Source organism: Pelodiscus sinensis, chromosome 23 (assembly GCF_052426305.1).
Source record: "Pelodiscus sinensis isolate ZL-2025 chromosome 23, ASM5242630v1, whole genome shotgun sequence".
NCBI lineage: Eukaryota > Metazoa > Chordata > Testudines > Trionychidae > Pelodiscus > Pelodiscus sinensis.
The window spans coordinates 1674602-1690823 of record NC_143074.1 but is presented as its reverse complement, the minus strand read 5'-3'; the positions used below and the strand labels follow the sequence as shown (position 1 = coordinate 1690823).

Genomic DNA, 16222 nt, shown 5'->3' with positions numbered 1-16222 from the left:
AAAGGGCATCATAAGGAGGAGGGAGAAAACGTGTTCTTCTTGGCCACTGAGGGTAGGACAAGAAGCAATGGGCTTCAACTGCAGTAAGGGCGGTTTACGTTGGACATTAGGAAAAACTTCCTAACTGGCAGGGTGGTTAAACACTGCAATATATTGCCTAGAGAGGTTGTGGAATCTCCATTACTGGAGATACTTAAGAGCAGGTTAGATGGACAGCTGTCAGGGATGGTCTAGACGGTGCTTGTTCCCGCCGTGAGGGCAGAGGCCTGGACTCAATGACCCCCTCAAAGTCCCTTCCGGTTCCAGTGTTCTGGGATTCTACTACGGCATCTGTGTGGGCAACCCGGGCACCCAAAGATTCAAACACGTTGCCTCCCCTTTACCGTACGCTAAGGGGGAGAGACTAGACGAGTGCTCTATGGGACGCTGCCGACGTGAGCCCACAAACACCTGCTGCAGAGTTTTGGACCCAGGGGACGCCGTTAGCAGAGCCCAGAATGGAAAGCGGCCCACGGTGCCTCGCTCTGGGAGTCGATGGGGCTGCGCTACTTCGGACGGCATTCGATTCTTCCCCGCAGTGAGGACACGCACATTCAACTTGGCGCCGTTGGGTGCTAGGAAACCAACCGTATTGGATTCCACCTTCTCTCGTAGTGTAGACGTACCCCCCCATACAGTCTCACCATAAGCCGTAGCCTCAGCAAATTCTATCCACTTCCTGTCTGAGGCTGCACAATTCTTTATTAAATCAGTATGACATGCACTACGTCTCAAATCCACCTGTTTCTACTACAGTTGTCTCAAACGTTCTGGACAATGTGTCCCTTCCCTCCTCTCCCACCTGCACTCTCTGTATCCGCCCCAGGGCTTGGCGTGTCTCCATGGAATGGAGGTGTTTTATTCCCTTTCACTATCTCAAAGTTTATCAATTCCGTCTGATCTTTTACTGCCATGCTAGGACACATGTACCAAGAGAAGGAACGCGTTCCCCCATTCGAAAATTTCAGATGGACCTTTTCATTCTCCATGGTCCCTGTGTTTTGTTCCAACTTTTAACACCAATCCCTGAAACAACATAGGCCCCGCTCAGCTCCCCCATTAGAGGCTGTTCACTCCCCGGGGCCCTCGGTCTTTTCCACCTTTTAACACCAATCCCTGAAACAACATTGGCCCGAGCACCAGTCTGCAGCTTGTCGGTTGTGACAGTCCCACTAGTGTCTAAGGAATCGTCATTCACCTGCCCCTTCCTCCTCAGGGACAGCTGCCAGAGAGCGTCCGGCTCCCTTCTTGCATTACTGCACAAGCAAAGGGTTTGCTTCCCCTTGCGGAGTCGCTGACCCTGGGTGCGGACGGGGGCGCAACGATTGTCTTTCCCACTGACACTGCAGTGCTCTCCGAACGCTGGGCACCCTCCAGGCCACGTTCCCACCACATCTTGAGCAGTCCCCAACGTTTTCCCGACAAACTCTTGAGCTTTGCTTCTCCGTGCATCTTTCCTCCTTTGTCTGCTGTTCCCCTGACTGGCTGCTTGCCAGGTTTGTGCCACCGCCCAGTGTGGCAGGATCCCCTTTGCTTCCACCGTTTCCACGGGGTTGTGTGATTTCTGCTGCCAGGCCCAGTCTCACGGCGGTAGCCAGACTGAGAGCCATGTCTTCCCATAGCCCCTGGGCGGCTTTGGAGCGCTGGTGCCACGTACAAACCACAACAGCCCAGTGGGAAGTGTCCTCGCGCTTCCCCAGCACAAAGAGAGGGACCATCAGACCAGCAGCTGCCTCCCGCTGCGCAGACTGGAATCCCGCAGACACGCCTGCACCGAAGCAAAGGCACCACGGCAGTGATCTGCCGTCTGGAGCCTCCGCCAGGCTGCAGTCCCTGAATGCCCCACGTGCGTATGGAAAAAGCAGCTGTGCTATATCGGCAGATACAGCCTGGGCATGCGCCATTGGCCTTGACTGTTTCTCTGACACGGGCACACGTAGCACTGCCGGCACTGGGACACTAGCTCCTTCCTCCCCTCCCTGGCCAGGCTGTAAGGGCTGGGGGCAGCGAGGGCTGGAGGCTGGAGCCAGACCCATGCGGATGGGAAATCAGGCGCACGTTGTGAACGGTGAGCGGGGTCAGCCCCGGAGCCATTGGCCAAGGGAGGGGCCGACTCCCCGCCACCGACTGTGGTACCGTGACGACTGGCTGCTCCTCGGCAAGATCTGCTCTGGGGTCATTCTGGGGCGCGCTGGGGCCTGAGAGGCACAGGGGGGCAGACCAGAGGTGCACAGTGGTCCCTTGGTCTTGGAGCCCATCCACCCGCTGCTGTCGGCGCCTGGGGGCGAGCACCGCACGGAGCACAGCGGGGCCCGTGTGACACGAGGCCTCCCGTGGCTACTGCCCCACCACTAAGAATCGAGCAGGTGGCTAGTCAATGCGCCCAACCCTGCTCCCCGGGAGGTCAGCGGGGGGCTTGGGCTGGGCGCAGTGGGTCAGACCGGGCTCCTTCCTGGGCGCCCTCTTTCAGTCTGTCAGCAGACACAGTCCCCTGCACCAACACTGGGAGCAACGATTCCGCCCGGCTCCGTCCAATAACGTCCCTGGGGCAGCAGTGGCTGCTGCTCCCGTCCCGGCCACGTCCTGCCAGGCCACGGCGTCAGCTGCCGCTGTGACCGCTGGAGCTGCAAGCGCTCAGTGGGACCGGCTGGAATGTGGGGCGTGGGAAGGAGGCGCTGGGATGGGCCAGGCAGCTCTTCCCTGGCCCCAGGCTCCCTCCTCCCTGCACATAAAAGGCTCCTGGCTAGCAGGGAGAGGAGAAGGTGGGAAGAAGGCGAGTGCAGCGGCCACTGCAGAGACCAGCCCCAGCCATGGGGAGAGCTGCCCGGAAATGGCTCGTCCCGCTGCTCTGTCTAGCAGTAACGGTCTGTCAGGCTCAGGACACCTGCCCAGGTGAGGGACAGACAATCCCTGTTCACAGCTGCATTTCAGCCTCTGCTCCCTGCCCAGCTGGGCCCTGCAGAACTGGGAACTGGGCAGCAGTTCTGTGGTGCTTTGCCTGCTCGCGGTGCCATGTAACAGCTTCTTTGTACAAAACTACTTGGTACAATCTAACCTGTGTGGCAGAAGTGCACAGCACAGACTGGAGGGGTGCAAAAAACAGGCGCGGTTTTTGCAGATTATTTGGTGCAAATCTCTTTTTCTCCGGTAAGAGACCTCAAAAAAAAATCATGGCCGTCGCACTGTGCCAACGATCAGCTGATCCAGCACAACACGGTAGTCTAGACCCCGATCGGTCGACTGGGGAAGCCTTTGCTGACCGATCCCTTATGCTTCGAGAAAGGCTTCCCCACAATCTATGGCAGAATGCGCTAGGTTAGGAGGCAGTTTCTATATCACAGAAAATATTAATCCTCTCACATTTTCCTTGCCTCAAGTATTTCCAGTGTCCCTGTATTTCTCCACTGATGTCTCCATAGATAATTTTATATTTCACAAGGCGTATAATATAGGGAGGGCTCTGTTGGATTAAATTATATTCAATTGTTAAAAATGTCTTATCTGGGCTCATAGCGATTTTCAAATTAATTTACCTTTGGACATTTTCTTCCCTGAACAGCAGCTCCTTGTTTTTCTCTGTGTGTCATTCTGCTTTTGTGTCTCTGCAGTTAATTTCTCATGAACTAGTCCAATGCCACATCGGCTGGGTTGCAAATTCTGCCCAGGCTTGTGGACATCAAAATTACCTCTGAAGTGATTTCTTTCAAACACAAGTTCTGAATAACTGCTTTTGAACTTTGGCTTTTACTGTAACGTAAAACCAAGATTAGCAGGAATGAGCCAACGTGCGGTATCAGAGCATTGACACAAATGCGTAACTGGCGGGAATGGTGGGTTTATTGTGCGTGGAGGAAAGAAAAGGCAGCAACTATCCAGGCTTTTGTTTGCTGGGTTTCTCCCACTGGGTTTCTGCAGAATGTTTCTGATCCAGAGATCCGAACAACCACTGATTACGGGTTCGTTTCTTTCCCCAGAGGTGAGCTTAGTGGGCCTCAACGGTAGCAACAAATTCTTCATTCTCCAAGGTTGCAAAGGAATTCCAGGCACTGTGGGGCCCAGAGGAGACCCAGGAGCTCCAGGAGTAAGAGGTGTGTTCCCGGCACTGAAGGGAGTAAGTCGTGGATGGTGCTGATGTAAATGGGAATTATTGTTGCATTGTGTACAGACATGGCAAGGCGCCCACATGCTGTGGTGGGCGATCGACGTTTCAGAATAACCAGGTTCTGAAAGATTCTCCATTCCCTTCGGAGGGTCTGACTGGCAACCAAGCCCCCTGGTTCTTTCCTCATCTCTGTCACTGCTTTGCTGTAAGAGCATAGTCAAGTCACTTCCTTTGAGCCTCATTGTTCTCCTCTGTACAATGGGAATAACTATCCTTTGCTTCCCAGAGGTTTTGAGAGGCTTGTTTCAATGCTCTGAGAACTTTGCATGAAGGACTAGAGAAGAGTACAACGTGATTAGTATCACGAGCCATGGCACGTTGAATGGGTGCATGTAAGCATGATTGTTTATCAGCTTTGATTCCCACACTACAGCAAGATGTGCTTGTCCCACTGACTTCAATGGCCTTCCATGCAAACATCCCTGCTAGGGGATCCTGACGTGAGAGCAGGTGTCAGGGGGCCGGATGCAGATACGTTGTTTGAATTTCGACATGGATGGGTCATTGCAATTTGAGCCCAGGGGGCAGGGGGATTCACACACTCAGTAATCAGGATTCAGTCAGTTTTCTGTGTTTGCAGGAGAACAGGGAAGCCAGGGGATCCCTGGAAAAGTGGGACGAACCGGCTCAAAAGGTAAAGTAAAAAGGGCAAAAGAGCTTTGTTCTCCTATTATGTGACCTAAAAAGAGGAAATTTGTTTTGAATAAAATATTTAATTAGCGCTCTTTATCAAACACCAGTGCGTATAATATCTGGGCTCCAAAGCCACCCTGGCTTCCCTTCCCTCTATTTGACATCAAAGGGTTTATTATTCCACCACAACTTCTGTTCTGCTCCACAGCCGAGATCGGGGAATCTCTGACCAGCCTTTCCTGTTTTATCTTTTGTTCAACCAGGAGAAAGAGGTGCTGCTGGCCCCCCTGGACTGACAGGTGAGAGTCCTGCCATGGTTCTTCTCGCTGCGGAGCCAGGCACCCTGTGGTGGTGTTCACGGTGACAGAGGACTTGAGACCTACAGTCTCCCTGCGCTGTTTCGTTGGACTCTTTTCCCTTCCAGCTTCTTGAAAGCAAAAGCTGAAATGGAATCGGTGCCAGTTGAACAAGATGTGTCCTCGTGTCTTTCCCTAATTGTCAAATAAAAAAAAGCGGTCTTCCAGAATGAAGAGTTGGAACATTTCAAAACGGTGAATGAAATATTAGCTGGAAAATTGTCACCGAGCTCCAATTACAATGTCCAATATGTCACAACGTCCTTCGCAGGCACAGGAAATAGGTCCCACTGCAGAGTAGTAGACAAAGCCTAAGCCTGTTTCAGTTCAGCCAGTGCAGAAGACGAGATGAACGCAGTACTGCCAACCCCAGATGATTGAATATCTTGTTCAAAAGCTTCAGAGGGGGAGCCGAGGGAGCCCGTAACAGGAAAAACTTCAATAGTCTGGCAGCACCTTAAAGATTAACAAAACCTGTAGATGGGATCACGAGCTTTCGTGGGCACAGCCCACTTCTTCAGATGACCAGAGTGTTGGAAGTCCAGATCCAAGAATAAATAAGGGAAGGTGGGAAGGGGGAGAAGGAAAAAAAATGGAGGGGAGGAAGAAAATAGAGACAGCGAGTAGATAAGCTACAGAGGGATAGCTGAGTTATTCTGTCACAGGAAAGACTTAAAAAACAGCCCCCAAAAAGGGGCTACTAGACTATTGGTTGTTTTTAAAGTTTTTCCTGAATATCCTGCATCAGGTTCACACAAAATGAGGAGACTGGTTTAAATCGTGATGCTATGGACAAATAATAGTCTTGGTGTTCTTTTTTTCATTTGCTTTCTCCGTTTTCAGTGTCCATCTTTGATAATATTTGATAATAAAGGGTTTATTATTCCAACACAACTTCTGTTCTGCTCCACAACCAAAATCGGGGAATCTCTGTCCAGCCTTTCCTATTTTATCTTTTGTTCATCCAGGAGAAAGAGGTGCTGCTGGCTCCCCTGGACTGACAGGTGAGAGTCCTGCCATGGTTCTTCTCCTCTGTGTCTCCCTTGAACAGCCCAATGACAATGAAAATGATGTTCTGAAATGGACAGTTGGAAACATTTTTCTGCTTTGCTGAAAGTTTCTGACAAAACATATTTTGTTGAGTAAAATATTAGCTGGAAAATTTTCCCCGGTTCTAATTATAATCTCTGATGCTCTATGTCATAAGGTCCCATGCAGTCATGGGAAATAGGCCCAAAATGCAGTGTAGACATAGCCAAAGCCTATTTCAGTTCCGCCAGTGCAGAAGGAAAGATACATGCATGTTGCCAAGCCCTAATAACTGACTATCTTGAGTCAGATTCACAAAAAATCAGGGGACTGCTCTTAGAATCATGATATTATGGACAGATAATAGACTTGGTTTTCTTTTGATTTGCTTTCTGATTTCAGTGTTTAGGTTCTACCAGGGTCACATTTTGAAGCATCCTCTGCTGCTTCAAGGGCTAGAAAACAGCTTTTCCTTTAAGAACGAAGGCTGTAATGATCTCAGACCCATATGGTCCCAGCATGTCGGGCTTTCAGGAAAACAATAATTATCATGAAACTCGTGACAAAACCGTATGAGTCGGCAACACTGTAAATGCGTCACCTGAGCCCCACTAAACACCAACATTAACAGATTGCTCAGAGTGTAAGGGGTGCATGGCTTTCTCCTAGCCCCGTGCACAATTACACCCACGTGATTGCTGTGGTGAGAGGTTGAATTATGCAGGTGGCATCTAGGCAAAACACGGATTTTACACTGAGTTCTATTTTTAGGAAGTCAAGGAGCCCCGGGGGACCCTGGACCCGCTGGAATACCCGGTGAGACCCTCTGCACTCTCCCTTGTACTGTGTGCATCATTGCAGTTTCATTTCTTCAGCTTGAGGAGCTCTCGTCTTGGCTAGTTATCACGTCCACAGTATCAAGATCACTGATTGTTCTGTGAGATTTGGGCTTTACAAAGGGAGAAATAGCCCTGCCTGCAGAAACAGGTGCCATCCATGTTTTGTAACATCCAAACCAACGCTAGGCAGAGCACCCTCGGTGTTAAAGAGAACAGCTGAAATGTAAGTGAAATCTTTAGATCTGGATGTGTATCCTGGAGAAGGTTACTGTCTCCTACCTCCCTTGTATTTCCAATGTACTGAGACTATGAATCACAAGAAATGGATTGTATTTAGATGTCCGGTTAAAGGAACTACCTTTTATTTATCAGGACTTTTATGGATATTCTCCCATTGACACTTGGATTTTTTTTAAATACATTGAATCAAATTCACAGCTAGCGTAATCATATGCAACTCCCCTGACTTCCTTTGCATTGCTCCTATGAACTGACCGGTAATTAATTAAGTTTGTTAAAAACCAATTTTTAGCAATGCAAGAAGGAGCCTCATGAGAAGATTACAAAACAGTGTTGGCTATATAATGCGAGCCGTATTGATGGCTCAGGTTAGAAGACTCAGAGCCCAGTTGTGTGTGATTCCATTTCCACTTGTTTTTTATTTATAAGCCTTTTCAGCATAACTACTACTTCGCTATCCCGGCAGTCACTGTAGCCAACTGCATAGTTTAGAAGACAAAAGATAATTTTCTGGATACATTTAACTTTCCATTGTGTTTCTTTTCATGTCCAGCGGAGGCAGACCTCTATAAAATGCAGTGTCAGAAAGGTGAGAATTTCTTTTGTCCCTAAATGTTGTCTCATTCCATCCAGAGAAGTGAACATGAAAACGCATTGGCATCAGACGTATTCAAAAAAAAACCCACATCTCTGCTTGACCCATTTTCTTATTCTCAGACGATCAGCAAAGAGATTTCAGACTATAAAAATGAGTGCAGTTATAGTTAAGAAGTGGCCTGTGAATTTATGTGGAGACATGTCTCAAATGATCCGTGCACTGGCAAACTGTTTCTTGAGTATTCCTGGGAGGATCTGACATTCTTTGGGGGAAAACGGTCACCCGAGTGACATGATAACTTGAAGCCCTTCTGGCTCAAACATGGATTTCAAATGGCTGTACGGGCATTTGCAGTTTAACTCCTTGTGCACATTTCAATTCCCATGAGTTTTCAAGGTGTTCTCACAAGGAACATGTCGGGTTGGGCACATGTTGTGTCTGCAGGGAGCAGGAAAAGTCTAGCTATGTACATATGCTGCTGCTCTGCTGGTTCTCCAACGCTGGAATACAGAGACACCACAATCTACTTCACAGGACATTACCCAGTTCCCATACACTGCTGTGTGGGGGAGACAGGGGAGACAGGGCCGGCTCGAGCCATTCATGCTCCCCAGGCAGCAGGCACATGACACATGCGCGGCTCCGCCCCTGGGCGCATAACGCATGCACAGCCCTACCCCCCGGTGCACCTTACAGCTGCAATCAGGTGCACGGTGCCTGATTTCAGCTCTAAGGGGTGCCACGCGGCCCACGGTCCCGTGCACACAGTACCTCTTGTAACTGCCATCAGGTGTCCCCATAGGTAGCTGCCTGGCTAGCCCCCTTAATCCAGCCCTGGGAGGAGAGGAAAAGTTTCTTTTCCAGTTAGACTAGGGGGCTGTGCCTGCAGTTTGCTTCGCTCGCCAACCCCTTCTCCCTGGAGGCTTTCACAGCCAAAGAACCTGATCAGGTAATTCTGTCACACGCAGGAAAACTTTTTTATATTTAGAGAGATGATTCTGCAATTGATTTGGCCCTCAGTGTGCAGAAAGCAGCCTTTGAATCCTGCTCCGAGCAGAGTCAAACAACCAATTACAAATTGCAATTCCTTTTCACCCAGGAGCAAAGAGCTGCCAGGAGCTGTTAGCCAGAGGGAACCACATGAGCGGCTGGTACACCATCTACCCCCGACAGTGTTATGCCATGACCGTGCTGTGTGACATGGACACGGATGGTGGAGGATGGATTGTAAGAACACCGCATAATGAAGCTCACTGGATATTTTTTCTTGAACAACCACCAATTTCCAGGCCCGGGATGGGAGGTGCCCTTAGCCAGGGCGCTGTAGCTCGGAGAAAAGCACGAGGGCACAGACTCTGATTCTGTGAGCTCACCCCGCTTAGCTGAACAAAACCACGGACACTCTGCAGGCCCTGCTAACCCTCCCCAAAGTCTCCAGACACCTGGGCAGTGGGCACAAGGGGTTTCATGGAGGGAGCCTGGAGCCTTAGAACCAAAAGACCCCGTCTGAGGGGACATTTGTCACTGGTACGACACAGGTCCCCGGATTCCCCCTTCTGGCTGTTCTCTGCCCGGCTCCCAGAGCCTCCTCAATAGAGGCTGGAACCAGGATTCCTGCTTCCTTCCACGCTAGTCACAGGCCAGCGGCATCGGCTGCTGCATCGCTCTGGCAGCTTGTGCCTGAGTGGAGAGAGCGTTCTAGGGAGCCGAGGCGACAAAGGGTTTGACCCCTGTATATACGTCCCACTGACACTCTGCTGTGCCTGTGACTGTCCCAGGAGAGCCTCAGGAACCCGATGAAGATCAGGGCCCCATGGTGCCGGGGGCTGGGCAAAGACGGACCGAGAGACAGTCCCTGTCCTCAAGAGCTCACAGTCCCTGTCCTCAAGAGTTGTACACTTCGGAGCACGTGGCCCTTTTTTGCTGCCAAGCTACACTGTGATCCTCCGGACAAGCCCTCTGCGCTAGTCCCCTCAGGCTGAACTGGAGCTGACACTGTCCGTCTCCCCAACGCTTTGCTGCCTTGGGGTTTCCAGTCTCATGCTCTGTGTGGGAGGGTGACAAAGAGGGGTTTCCAGCTAAGAGTCTCCCTTTCCCCTGCAGGTGTTCCAGAGACGGGCGGACGGCTCCGTGGATTTTTACCAGGACTGGAAGTCGTACAAGACGGGATTCGGCAGCCAGCTGTCAGAATTCTGGCTGGGGAACGACAACATCCACCTGCTGACGTCCCAAGGTAAAGACATCAGTGATGCTTCCTTTCCCTAACAGCCCCCCACGCAGTCACAAGAATCAGTGGGTGAAATTTTGTGATGCATGTGAGGCAGGCGATCAAACGAGATGGCCATAATGGTGCCTACAAAGTGGGGCCTGGATTGAGCTTCAAGCCTTGAGTGGCTATAAAAACCATCCATAACAGTAATAAATAAGTTTGCTGTAAACTGTTCTCTGAAGGACCCCACGAGCTGCGTGTTGATCTCAGAGATTTTGACGACAACAATCAATATGCCAACTTTGCGTCATTCAAAATTGCAGGCGAGTCTGGCAACTATATGCTGACCCTTGGATCCTTTCTAGGAGGCACAGCAGGTAGGTTCCAAGAGGGTCCTTTATGGCGGGTGGCAGATGGAAACGTGGAAAGCCAAAGGGACGCAGGATACTCGGTGGCAGAAGCAAATGGCAATGTGCCGGGTGGAAGTGATGTCTCTCAGGAAACACCAGTTATTCTGCTGCTGAGCCAGCGTAGGAGACACACCGGATCTAGGGACAACAACATGTATCGCGTAATATCAGCCCCCGGCCTAGTGAAAGCAGAATTATGTGCAGAGGTGGGCACAGCTACTGCTGGTTACTTTCCTAAACTGGATCTTAATACCCCCGAGAAACGTTTGGATTAAGCAGAGTAGTGGCACCAGAGGTGGTATACGTCACTGAGGGTATGTCTACACTTCAGCACTAATGCGAACTAACTTAATTTGAGTTAGTTAATTTGAACTAAGCTAATTCGAATTAGTGCATCTAGACCTAAAAACTAATTCGAATTAGCATTTTCCTAATTCGAAATAGCACGTCCACATTAAGTGGACCCTGAATCGAAGTTAAGGCTGGCCGGAACCAGTGCCGGCAGGGCATCAGCTTAGGACTTAGAGTGTGGAGCTGCTGCCGCAGGCTAGCCGAGGGCTGTACTTTAAGGGACCCGACCCCCCCCACCCTGGACAGACAGTTCTCAGGGTTCCCCGCTTGCTTGTCTACCTCGATGAGGGATAGCTAAGTGGTCCTGTCTTGGAGTGCCCTGAGTGCCCGCACTCGGCACGTCACAGCACTCGGCCATCAGCCCGGCTGCACTTGCCACAGGCTGCCATCTAGGAGGGTCAATCAGGGGACTGTCAGGATGCAGGAGGCCCTGCAGGAGAGCTTCCACCCCGAGGAGCCCGCAGAGCCACCCAGTCCTCCCCATTTGATATGCGATCAGTCCTGGGACTGGTTCTGGGAAATTTAGCAACCACCTGCAGGATTGCCAGACTGGCTGTGGCAACTCAACTGTAAACGTGAAAAATAAGAGATTCTCTCGCCTGGCTTGTCTCTGTACAAACCTATAATAAAGAAATCCAATTGTTTCCACAGGGGATTCCCTCTCCGAACACAACGGCATGATGTTTTCAACCCATGATCATGACGTCGATATTTCTCCATATAACTGCGCTGTAACCTTTAAGGGGGGCTGGTGGTACAAGAATTGTCACCAATCCAACCTGAATGGGTTATACTTCAAAGGAACCAATGAAACGCATGCTGATGGGGTGAACTGGCCTTCTGGCAAAGGGTTCAGTTACTCCTACAAGATGTCTGAGATGAAAATTAGGCCTGTGTAACCGATCAGGGAGTTAGTTACCATGATTATACTTAGCTCTTCTATAGCAATAATAGGCTTGTGATAATAACCATTTATCTGGAGATGACACTACAGACCTTCTCGTTAGGCGCCAGCCCGTGGGCGCATGTGGAACCCACCCCCCTAGCGTGATCACTGTCCCACGGAGCGGCACTTAGACCACTCCCAGCGAGAGGGAAGAACAAGGGAGCTCTACAGCCAAAGCCAGTGCAGTGCAGCAGGACTAGAACGGATTAAAAACGATAAAAATGGTTTTGTGGAGAAAAATTGAATGTCGAAGTTATTTTCATTTCACATGGTTCTATAGTGACTCGTCTTTGCTTTTGGGGTTGTTCTTTTTTTCAATTTTAGGAGATTTTTTAACTATTCCTCTCCTTGCTAGAAAGTATCAGAAAATGCTATTTTCTTTTCTCATTTCCCAAAAATGTAGCTTTCTATAAAGAAAAAATATGGTCATTATCACGTCAATATTTTCAGCGATTGCTCAATAAAATATTTTATGATTTATTCCCTGCCAAGCAATACATGGCGATGTCAGTGATAATTCACGGAAATGTCCCTGTGCTTTTAAAACTCTGTTTGCCCACAGAAAATCTCTCAGTTTGCAAACTGCCGGCCAGGGCTGTCTCGGCCCTGTCTCCTTTCCCGGCCGGCTCTCTGCTGTCTGGTGATTCCATTCCTGGCAGCTCCTAGCACTCCCACGCCCTTCTTCCGGGGCTGCGCCACTCGGTACCCACAGATGCTGCATCCGCCCCTGGGAACCTTCCCTTGGGTGGATAAAGCAAAGGCGGCTGGAGGGTTGCCCCATTTCACATTGGTTTGTGCCCACAAGACTGGTCTGCAGCGCTCACGCCCGAGGGCCCGGCCCTGCATTGTTACATGGGGGGCAGAGGCCCCCGGGTTGGAGGGGACGTTCGTTGTCTGGCTCCCGGGGGCGCACGAGGGGGCGCGACCTCGGCCAGCAGTGTCCTGGCTGCGGAAGGGGCCAGTCTGACCATGTGGTGCCAAGAAGCGCGCAGAGCAATCTCAGGCCAGGCCGAGACTAGAAAGTCCCAGGGCTGAGCCAGAGCCTGCAGGGCCTTGTGGGGCAGGACTGGCCGCCCCTCCCTCGCCCGGGGTCCGGTGCCTGGGGAAGGTCGAACAGTCACAAGGCCCACGCCCAAATCCCTCCCACTCCTTGTGTCCGTAGCCGGGGAACAAGCCGAGGGGCCCGAAGAAGCTTTAAATTTGTTCTTGCCGCTGCGCCGCCTGCTCGGCTCCCGTCTCTCCCCGGGGCTCCAGCCGAGCCCAGGCCCTGCCCTCTGCTCCCACCGGCCCAGGCCCCGCCCCAGCCACAGTCCGCACCCGCTGTGGCAGCAGAGCCGGCGTCCGCTTGCTTGCCTACCTCGCTGAGGGACAGCAGAGCATTTGTGTCTCTGCGTGCTCCGGTTGCCCTCAGTCGGGACACCACAGCACTCTGCAGCATGGAGCCGGAGCTGCCCCTGGGCACTCTGGTGCTTCTCATGAACATGTTGATGCGAGCCTGGCTGCACTTTCTGCAGCCTGCCATCCAGGATGTCCATCGGGGGGCTGTCAGTATCCAGGAGGCCCTGAGGGAGAGCTTCCACCCTGAGGAGCACTAAGAGCCTCCCTGGTCTGCCCCACTGGGGGCTTGTGCCTCGTTCCTCCCTCACATGCCTAACCCTCCTTCCTAATGTCAAATAAAATACACGTAATTTCAAGAACACAAACTCTCTTTATTTAAAAAAACTGGGGAGGGGGGACAAAACTGGTGAGACTGGGGAAAGGAGGCAGGAGAGGGGAGAAAAGAGGGTAGGAGAGGGGAGGGGGAAACCTGGGAGGAGGGAGGTGGAAGGGGGAAGCAACAGGAAGAAGGGGGAGGGGAAGCTCAGGGCTCAGGTTTGGGGGTCTTGCCGGACCAACTTGATTTTCATGCGAACATGCTCCTGGGTTTGCATGTGGCCTTTGGTGGCCAGGCTGGCAGCTATCCTGCCATAGACGGCCACGTTACGCCATCTAGTGCGGAAATCATGAACGTTGGGGGCATCCCCCCTAAACTTAAGTAAGGTCCACCCTAATCTCCACCCTGAACCAGGAAGGCGCCCACCTTGTCCAGGCCCTGGCAGGATCCTGGGATCTGGCAGACTGCTCCTGGGGGGCGGCGGAGGGCTGGCTGCCAGTGGCTTGCTGGCTCCTGTTTTGGGGCCACTGGGTCAGGGGCAGTGACTGCTGGCTCTGGGCTGGCTGGCTTGGAGCTGGCACAGGAACTGTGGCAGGAGTCTACCCCTTTAAGGGCTCCGGGGAGGGGTGGGAGGAAGAGGAGTGTTCTTGTTTGAGGCTGGAGTGGCCACCAGGGCACCCTGGGAAGGCTGGAGGCCCCCATTTCGAAATAAGTGTCCACACAGCTCTTATTTCGAATTAGCTATTTCGAATTTGGCGTTATTCCTTGTAGAATGAGGTTTACCAAATTCAAAATAAGTGCTCCACTATTTCGAATTTATTTTGAAATAGCGGTTTGGCTGTGTAGATGCTAGTAACGTTCATTCGAAATAACGGCTGTTATTTCAAATTAACCTTGATGTGTAGACATACCCTAAAAGGGCATCATAAGGAGGAGGGAGAAAACGTGTTCTTCTTGGCCACTGAGGGTAGGACAAGAAGCAATGGGCTTCAACTGCAGTAAGGGCGGTTTAGGTTGGACATTAGGAAAAACTTCCTAACTGGCAGGGTGGTTAGACACTGCAATATATTGCCTAGAGAGGTTGTGGAATCTCCATTACTGGAGATACTTAAGAGCAGGTTAGATGGACAGCTGTCAGGGAGGGTCTAGACGGTGCTTGTTCCCGCCGTGAGGGCAGAGGCCTGGACTCAATGACCCCCTCAAAGTCCCTTCCGGTTCCAGTGTTCTGGGATTCTACTACGGCATCTGTGTGGGCAACCCGGGCACCCAAAGATTCAAACACGTTGCCTCCCCTTTACCGTACGCTAAGGGGGAGAGACTAGACGAGTGCTCTATGGGACGCTGCCGACGTGAGCCCACAAACACCTGCTGCAGAGTTTTGGACCCAGGGGACGCCGTTAGCAGAGCCCAGAATGGAAAGCGGCCCACGGTGCCTCGCTCTGGGAGTCGATGGGGCTGCGCTACTTCGGACGGCATTCGATTCTTCCCCGCAGTGAGGACACGCACATTCAACTTGGCGCCGTTGGGTGCTAGGAAACCAACCGTATTGGATTCCACCTTCTCTCGTAGTGTAGACGTGCCCCCCCATACAGTCTCACCATAAGCCGTAGCCTCAGCAAATTCTATCCACTTCCTGTCTGAGGCTGCACAATTCTTTATTAAATCAGTATGACATGCACTACGTCTCAAATCCACCTGTTTCTACTACAGTTGTCTCAAACGTTCTGGACAATGTGTCCCTTCCCTCCTCTCCCACCTGCACTCTCTGTATCCGCCCCAGGGCTTGGCGTGTCTCCATGGAATGGAGGTGTTTTATTCCTTTCACTATCTCAAAGTTTATCAATTCCGTCTGATCTTTTACTGCCATGCTAGGACACATGTACCAAGAGAAGGAACGCGTTCCCCCATTCGAAAATTTCAGATGGACCTTTTCATTCTCCATGGTCCCTGTGTTTTGTTCCAACTTTTAACACCAATCCCTGAAACAACATAGGCCCCGCTCAGCTCCCCCATTAGAGGCTGTTCACTCCCCGGGGCCCTCGGTCTTTTCCAACTTTTAACACCAATCCCTGAAACAACATTGGCCCGAGCACCAGTCTGCAGCTTGTCGGTTGTGACAGTCCCACTAGTGTCTAAGGAATCGTCATTCACCTGCCCCTTCCTCCTCAGGGACAGCTGCCAGAGAGCGTCCGGCTCCCTTCTTGCATTACTGCACAAGCAAAGGGTTTGCTTCCCCTTGCGGAGTCGCTGACCCTGGGTGCGGACGGGGGCGCAACGATTGTCTTTCCCACTGACACTGCAGTGCTCTCCGAACGCTGGGCACCCTCCAGGCCACGTTCCCACCACATCTTGAGCAGTCCCCAACGTTTTCCCGACAAACTCTTGAGCTTTGCTTCTCCGTGCATCTTTCCTCCTTTGTCTGCTGTTCCCCTGACTGGCTGCTTGCCAGGTTTGTGCCACCGCCCAGTGTGGCAGGATCCCCTTTGCTTCCACCGTTTCCACGGGGTTGTGTGATTTCTGCTGCCAGGCCCAGTCTCACGGCGGTAGCCAGACTGAGAGCCATGTCTTCCCATAGCCCCTGGGCGGCTTTGGAGCGCTGGTGCCACGTACAAACCACAACAGCCCAGTGGGAAGTGTCCTCGCGCTTCCCCAGCACAAAGAGAGGGACCATCAGACCAGCAGCTGCCTCCCGCTGCCCGGACTGGAATCCCGCAGACACGCCTGCACCGAAGCAAAGGCACCACGGCAGTGATCTG

The 16222-nt window shown here is 51.7% G+C and overlaps 1 protein-coding gene across 1 annotated transcript; it reads left to right on the top strand.

Annotated features, from left to right (window-relative positions):
* The first annotated feature begins 2079 nt into the window (after positions 1-2079).
* Positions 2080-12286, top strand: LOC142819375 (ficolin-1-like). The gene is made up of 10 exons (XM_089773010.1): positions 2080-2107; positions 4014-4127; positions 4782-4835; positions 5098-5133; positions 6159-6194; positions 7852-7887; positions 8996-9123; positions 10000-10129; positions 10348-10482; positions 11518-12286. The coding sequence occupies exons 1-10, from the start codon at positions 2080-2082 to the stop codon at positions 11763-11765; spliced, it is 945 nt and encodes a 314-aa protein (XP_089629136.1). The 3' UTR covers positions 11766-12286.
* The last annotated feature ends 3936 nt before the right edge of the window (positions 12287-16222 follow it).

Bases quoted from the DNA above. Each gene is read 5' to 3' on its own strand.
- LOC142819375 (XM_089773010.1), top strand. From the start codon at position 2,080: ATGGGAAATCAGGCGCACGTTGTGAACG. The intron at 4,128-4,781 runs GTGTGTTCCCGG...CTGTGTTTGCAG, and splicing joins AGGAGCTCCAGGAGTAAGAG to GAGAACAGGGAAGCCAGGGG. The intron at 5,134-6,158 runs GTGAGAGTCCTG...TTGTTCATCCAG, and splicing joins TGGCCCCCCTGGACTGACAG to GAGAAAGAGGTGCTGCTGGC.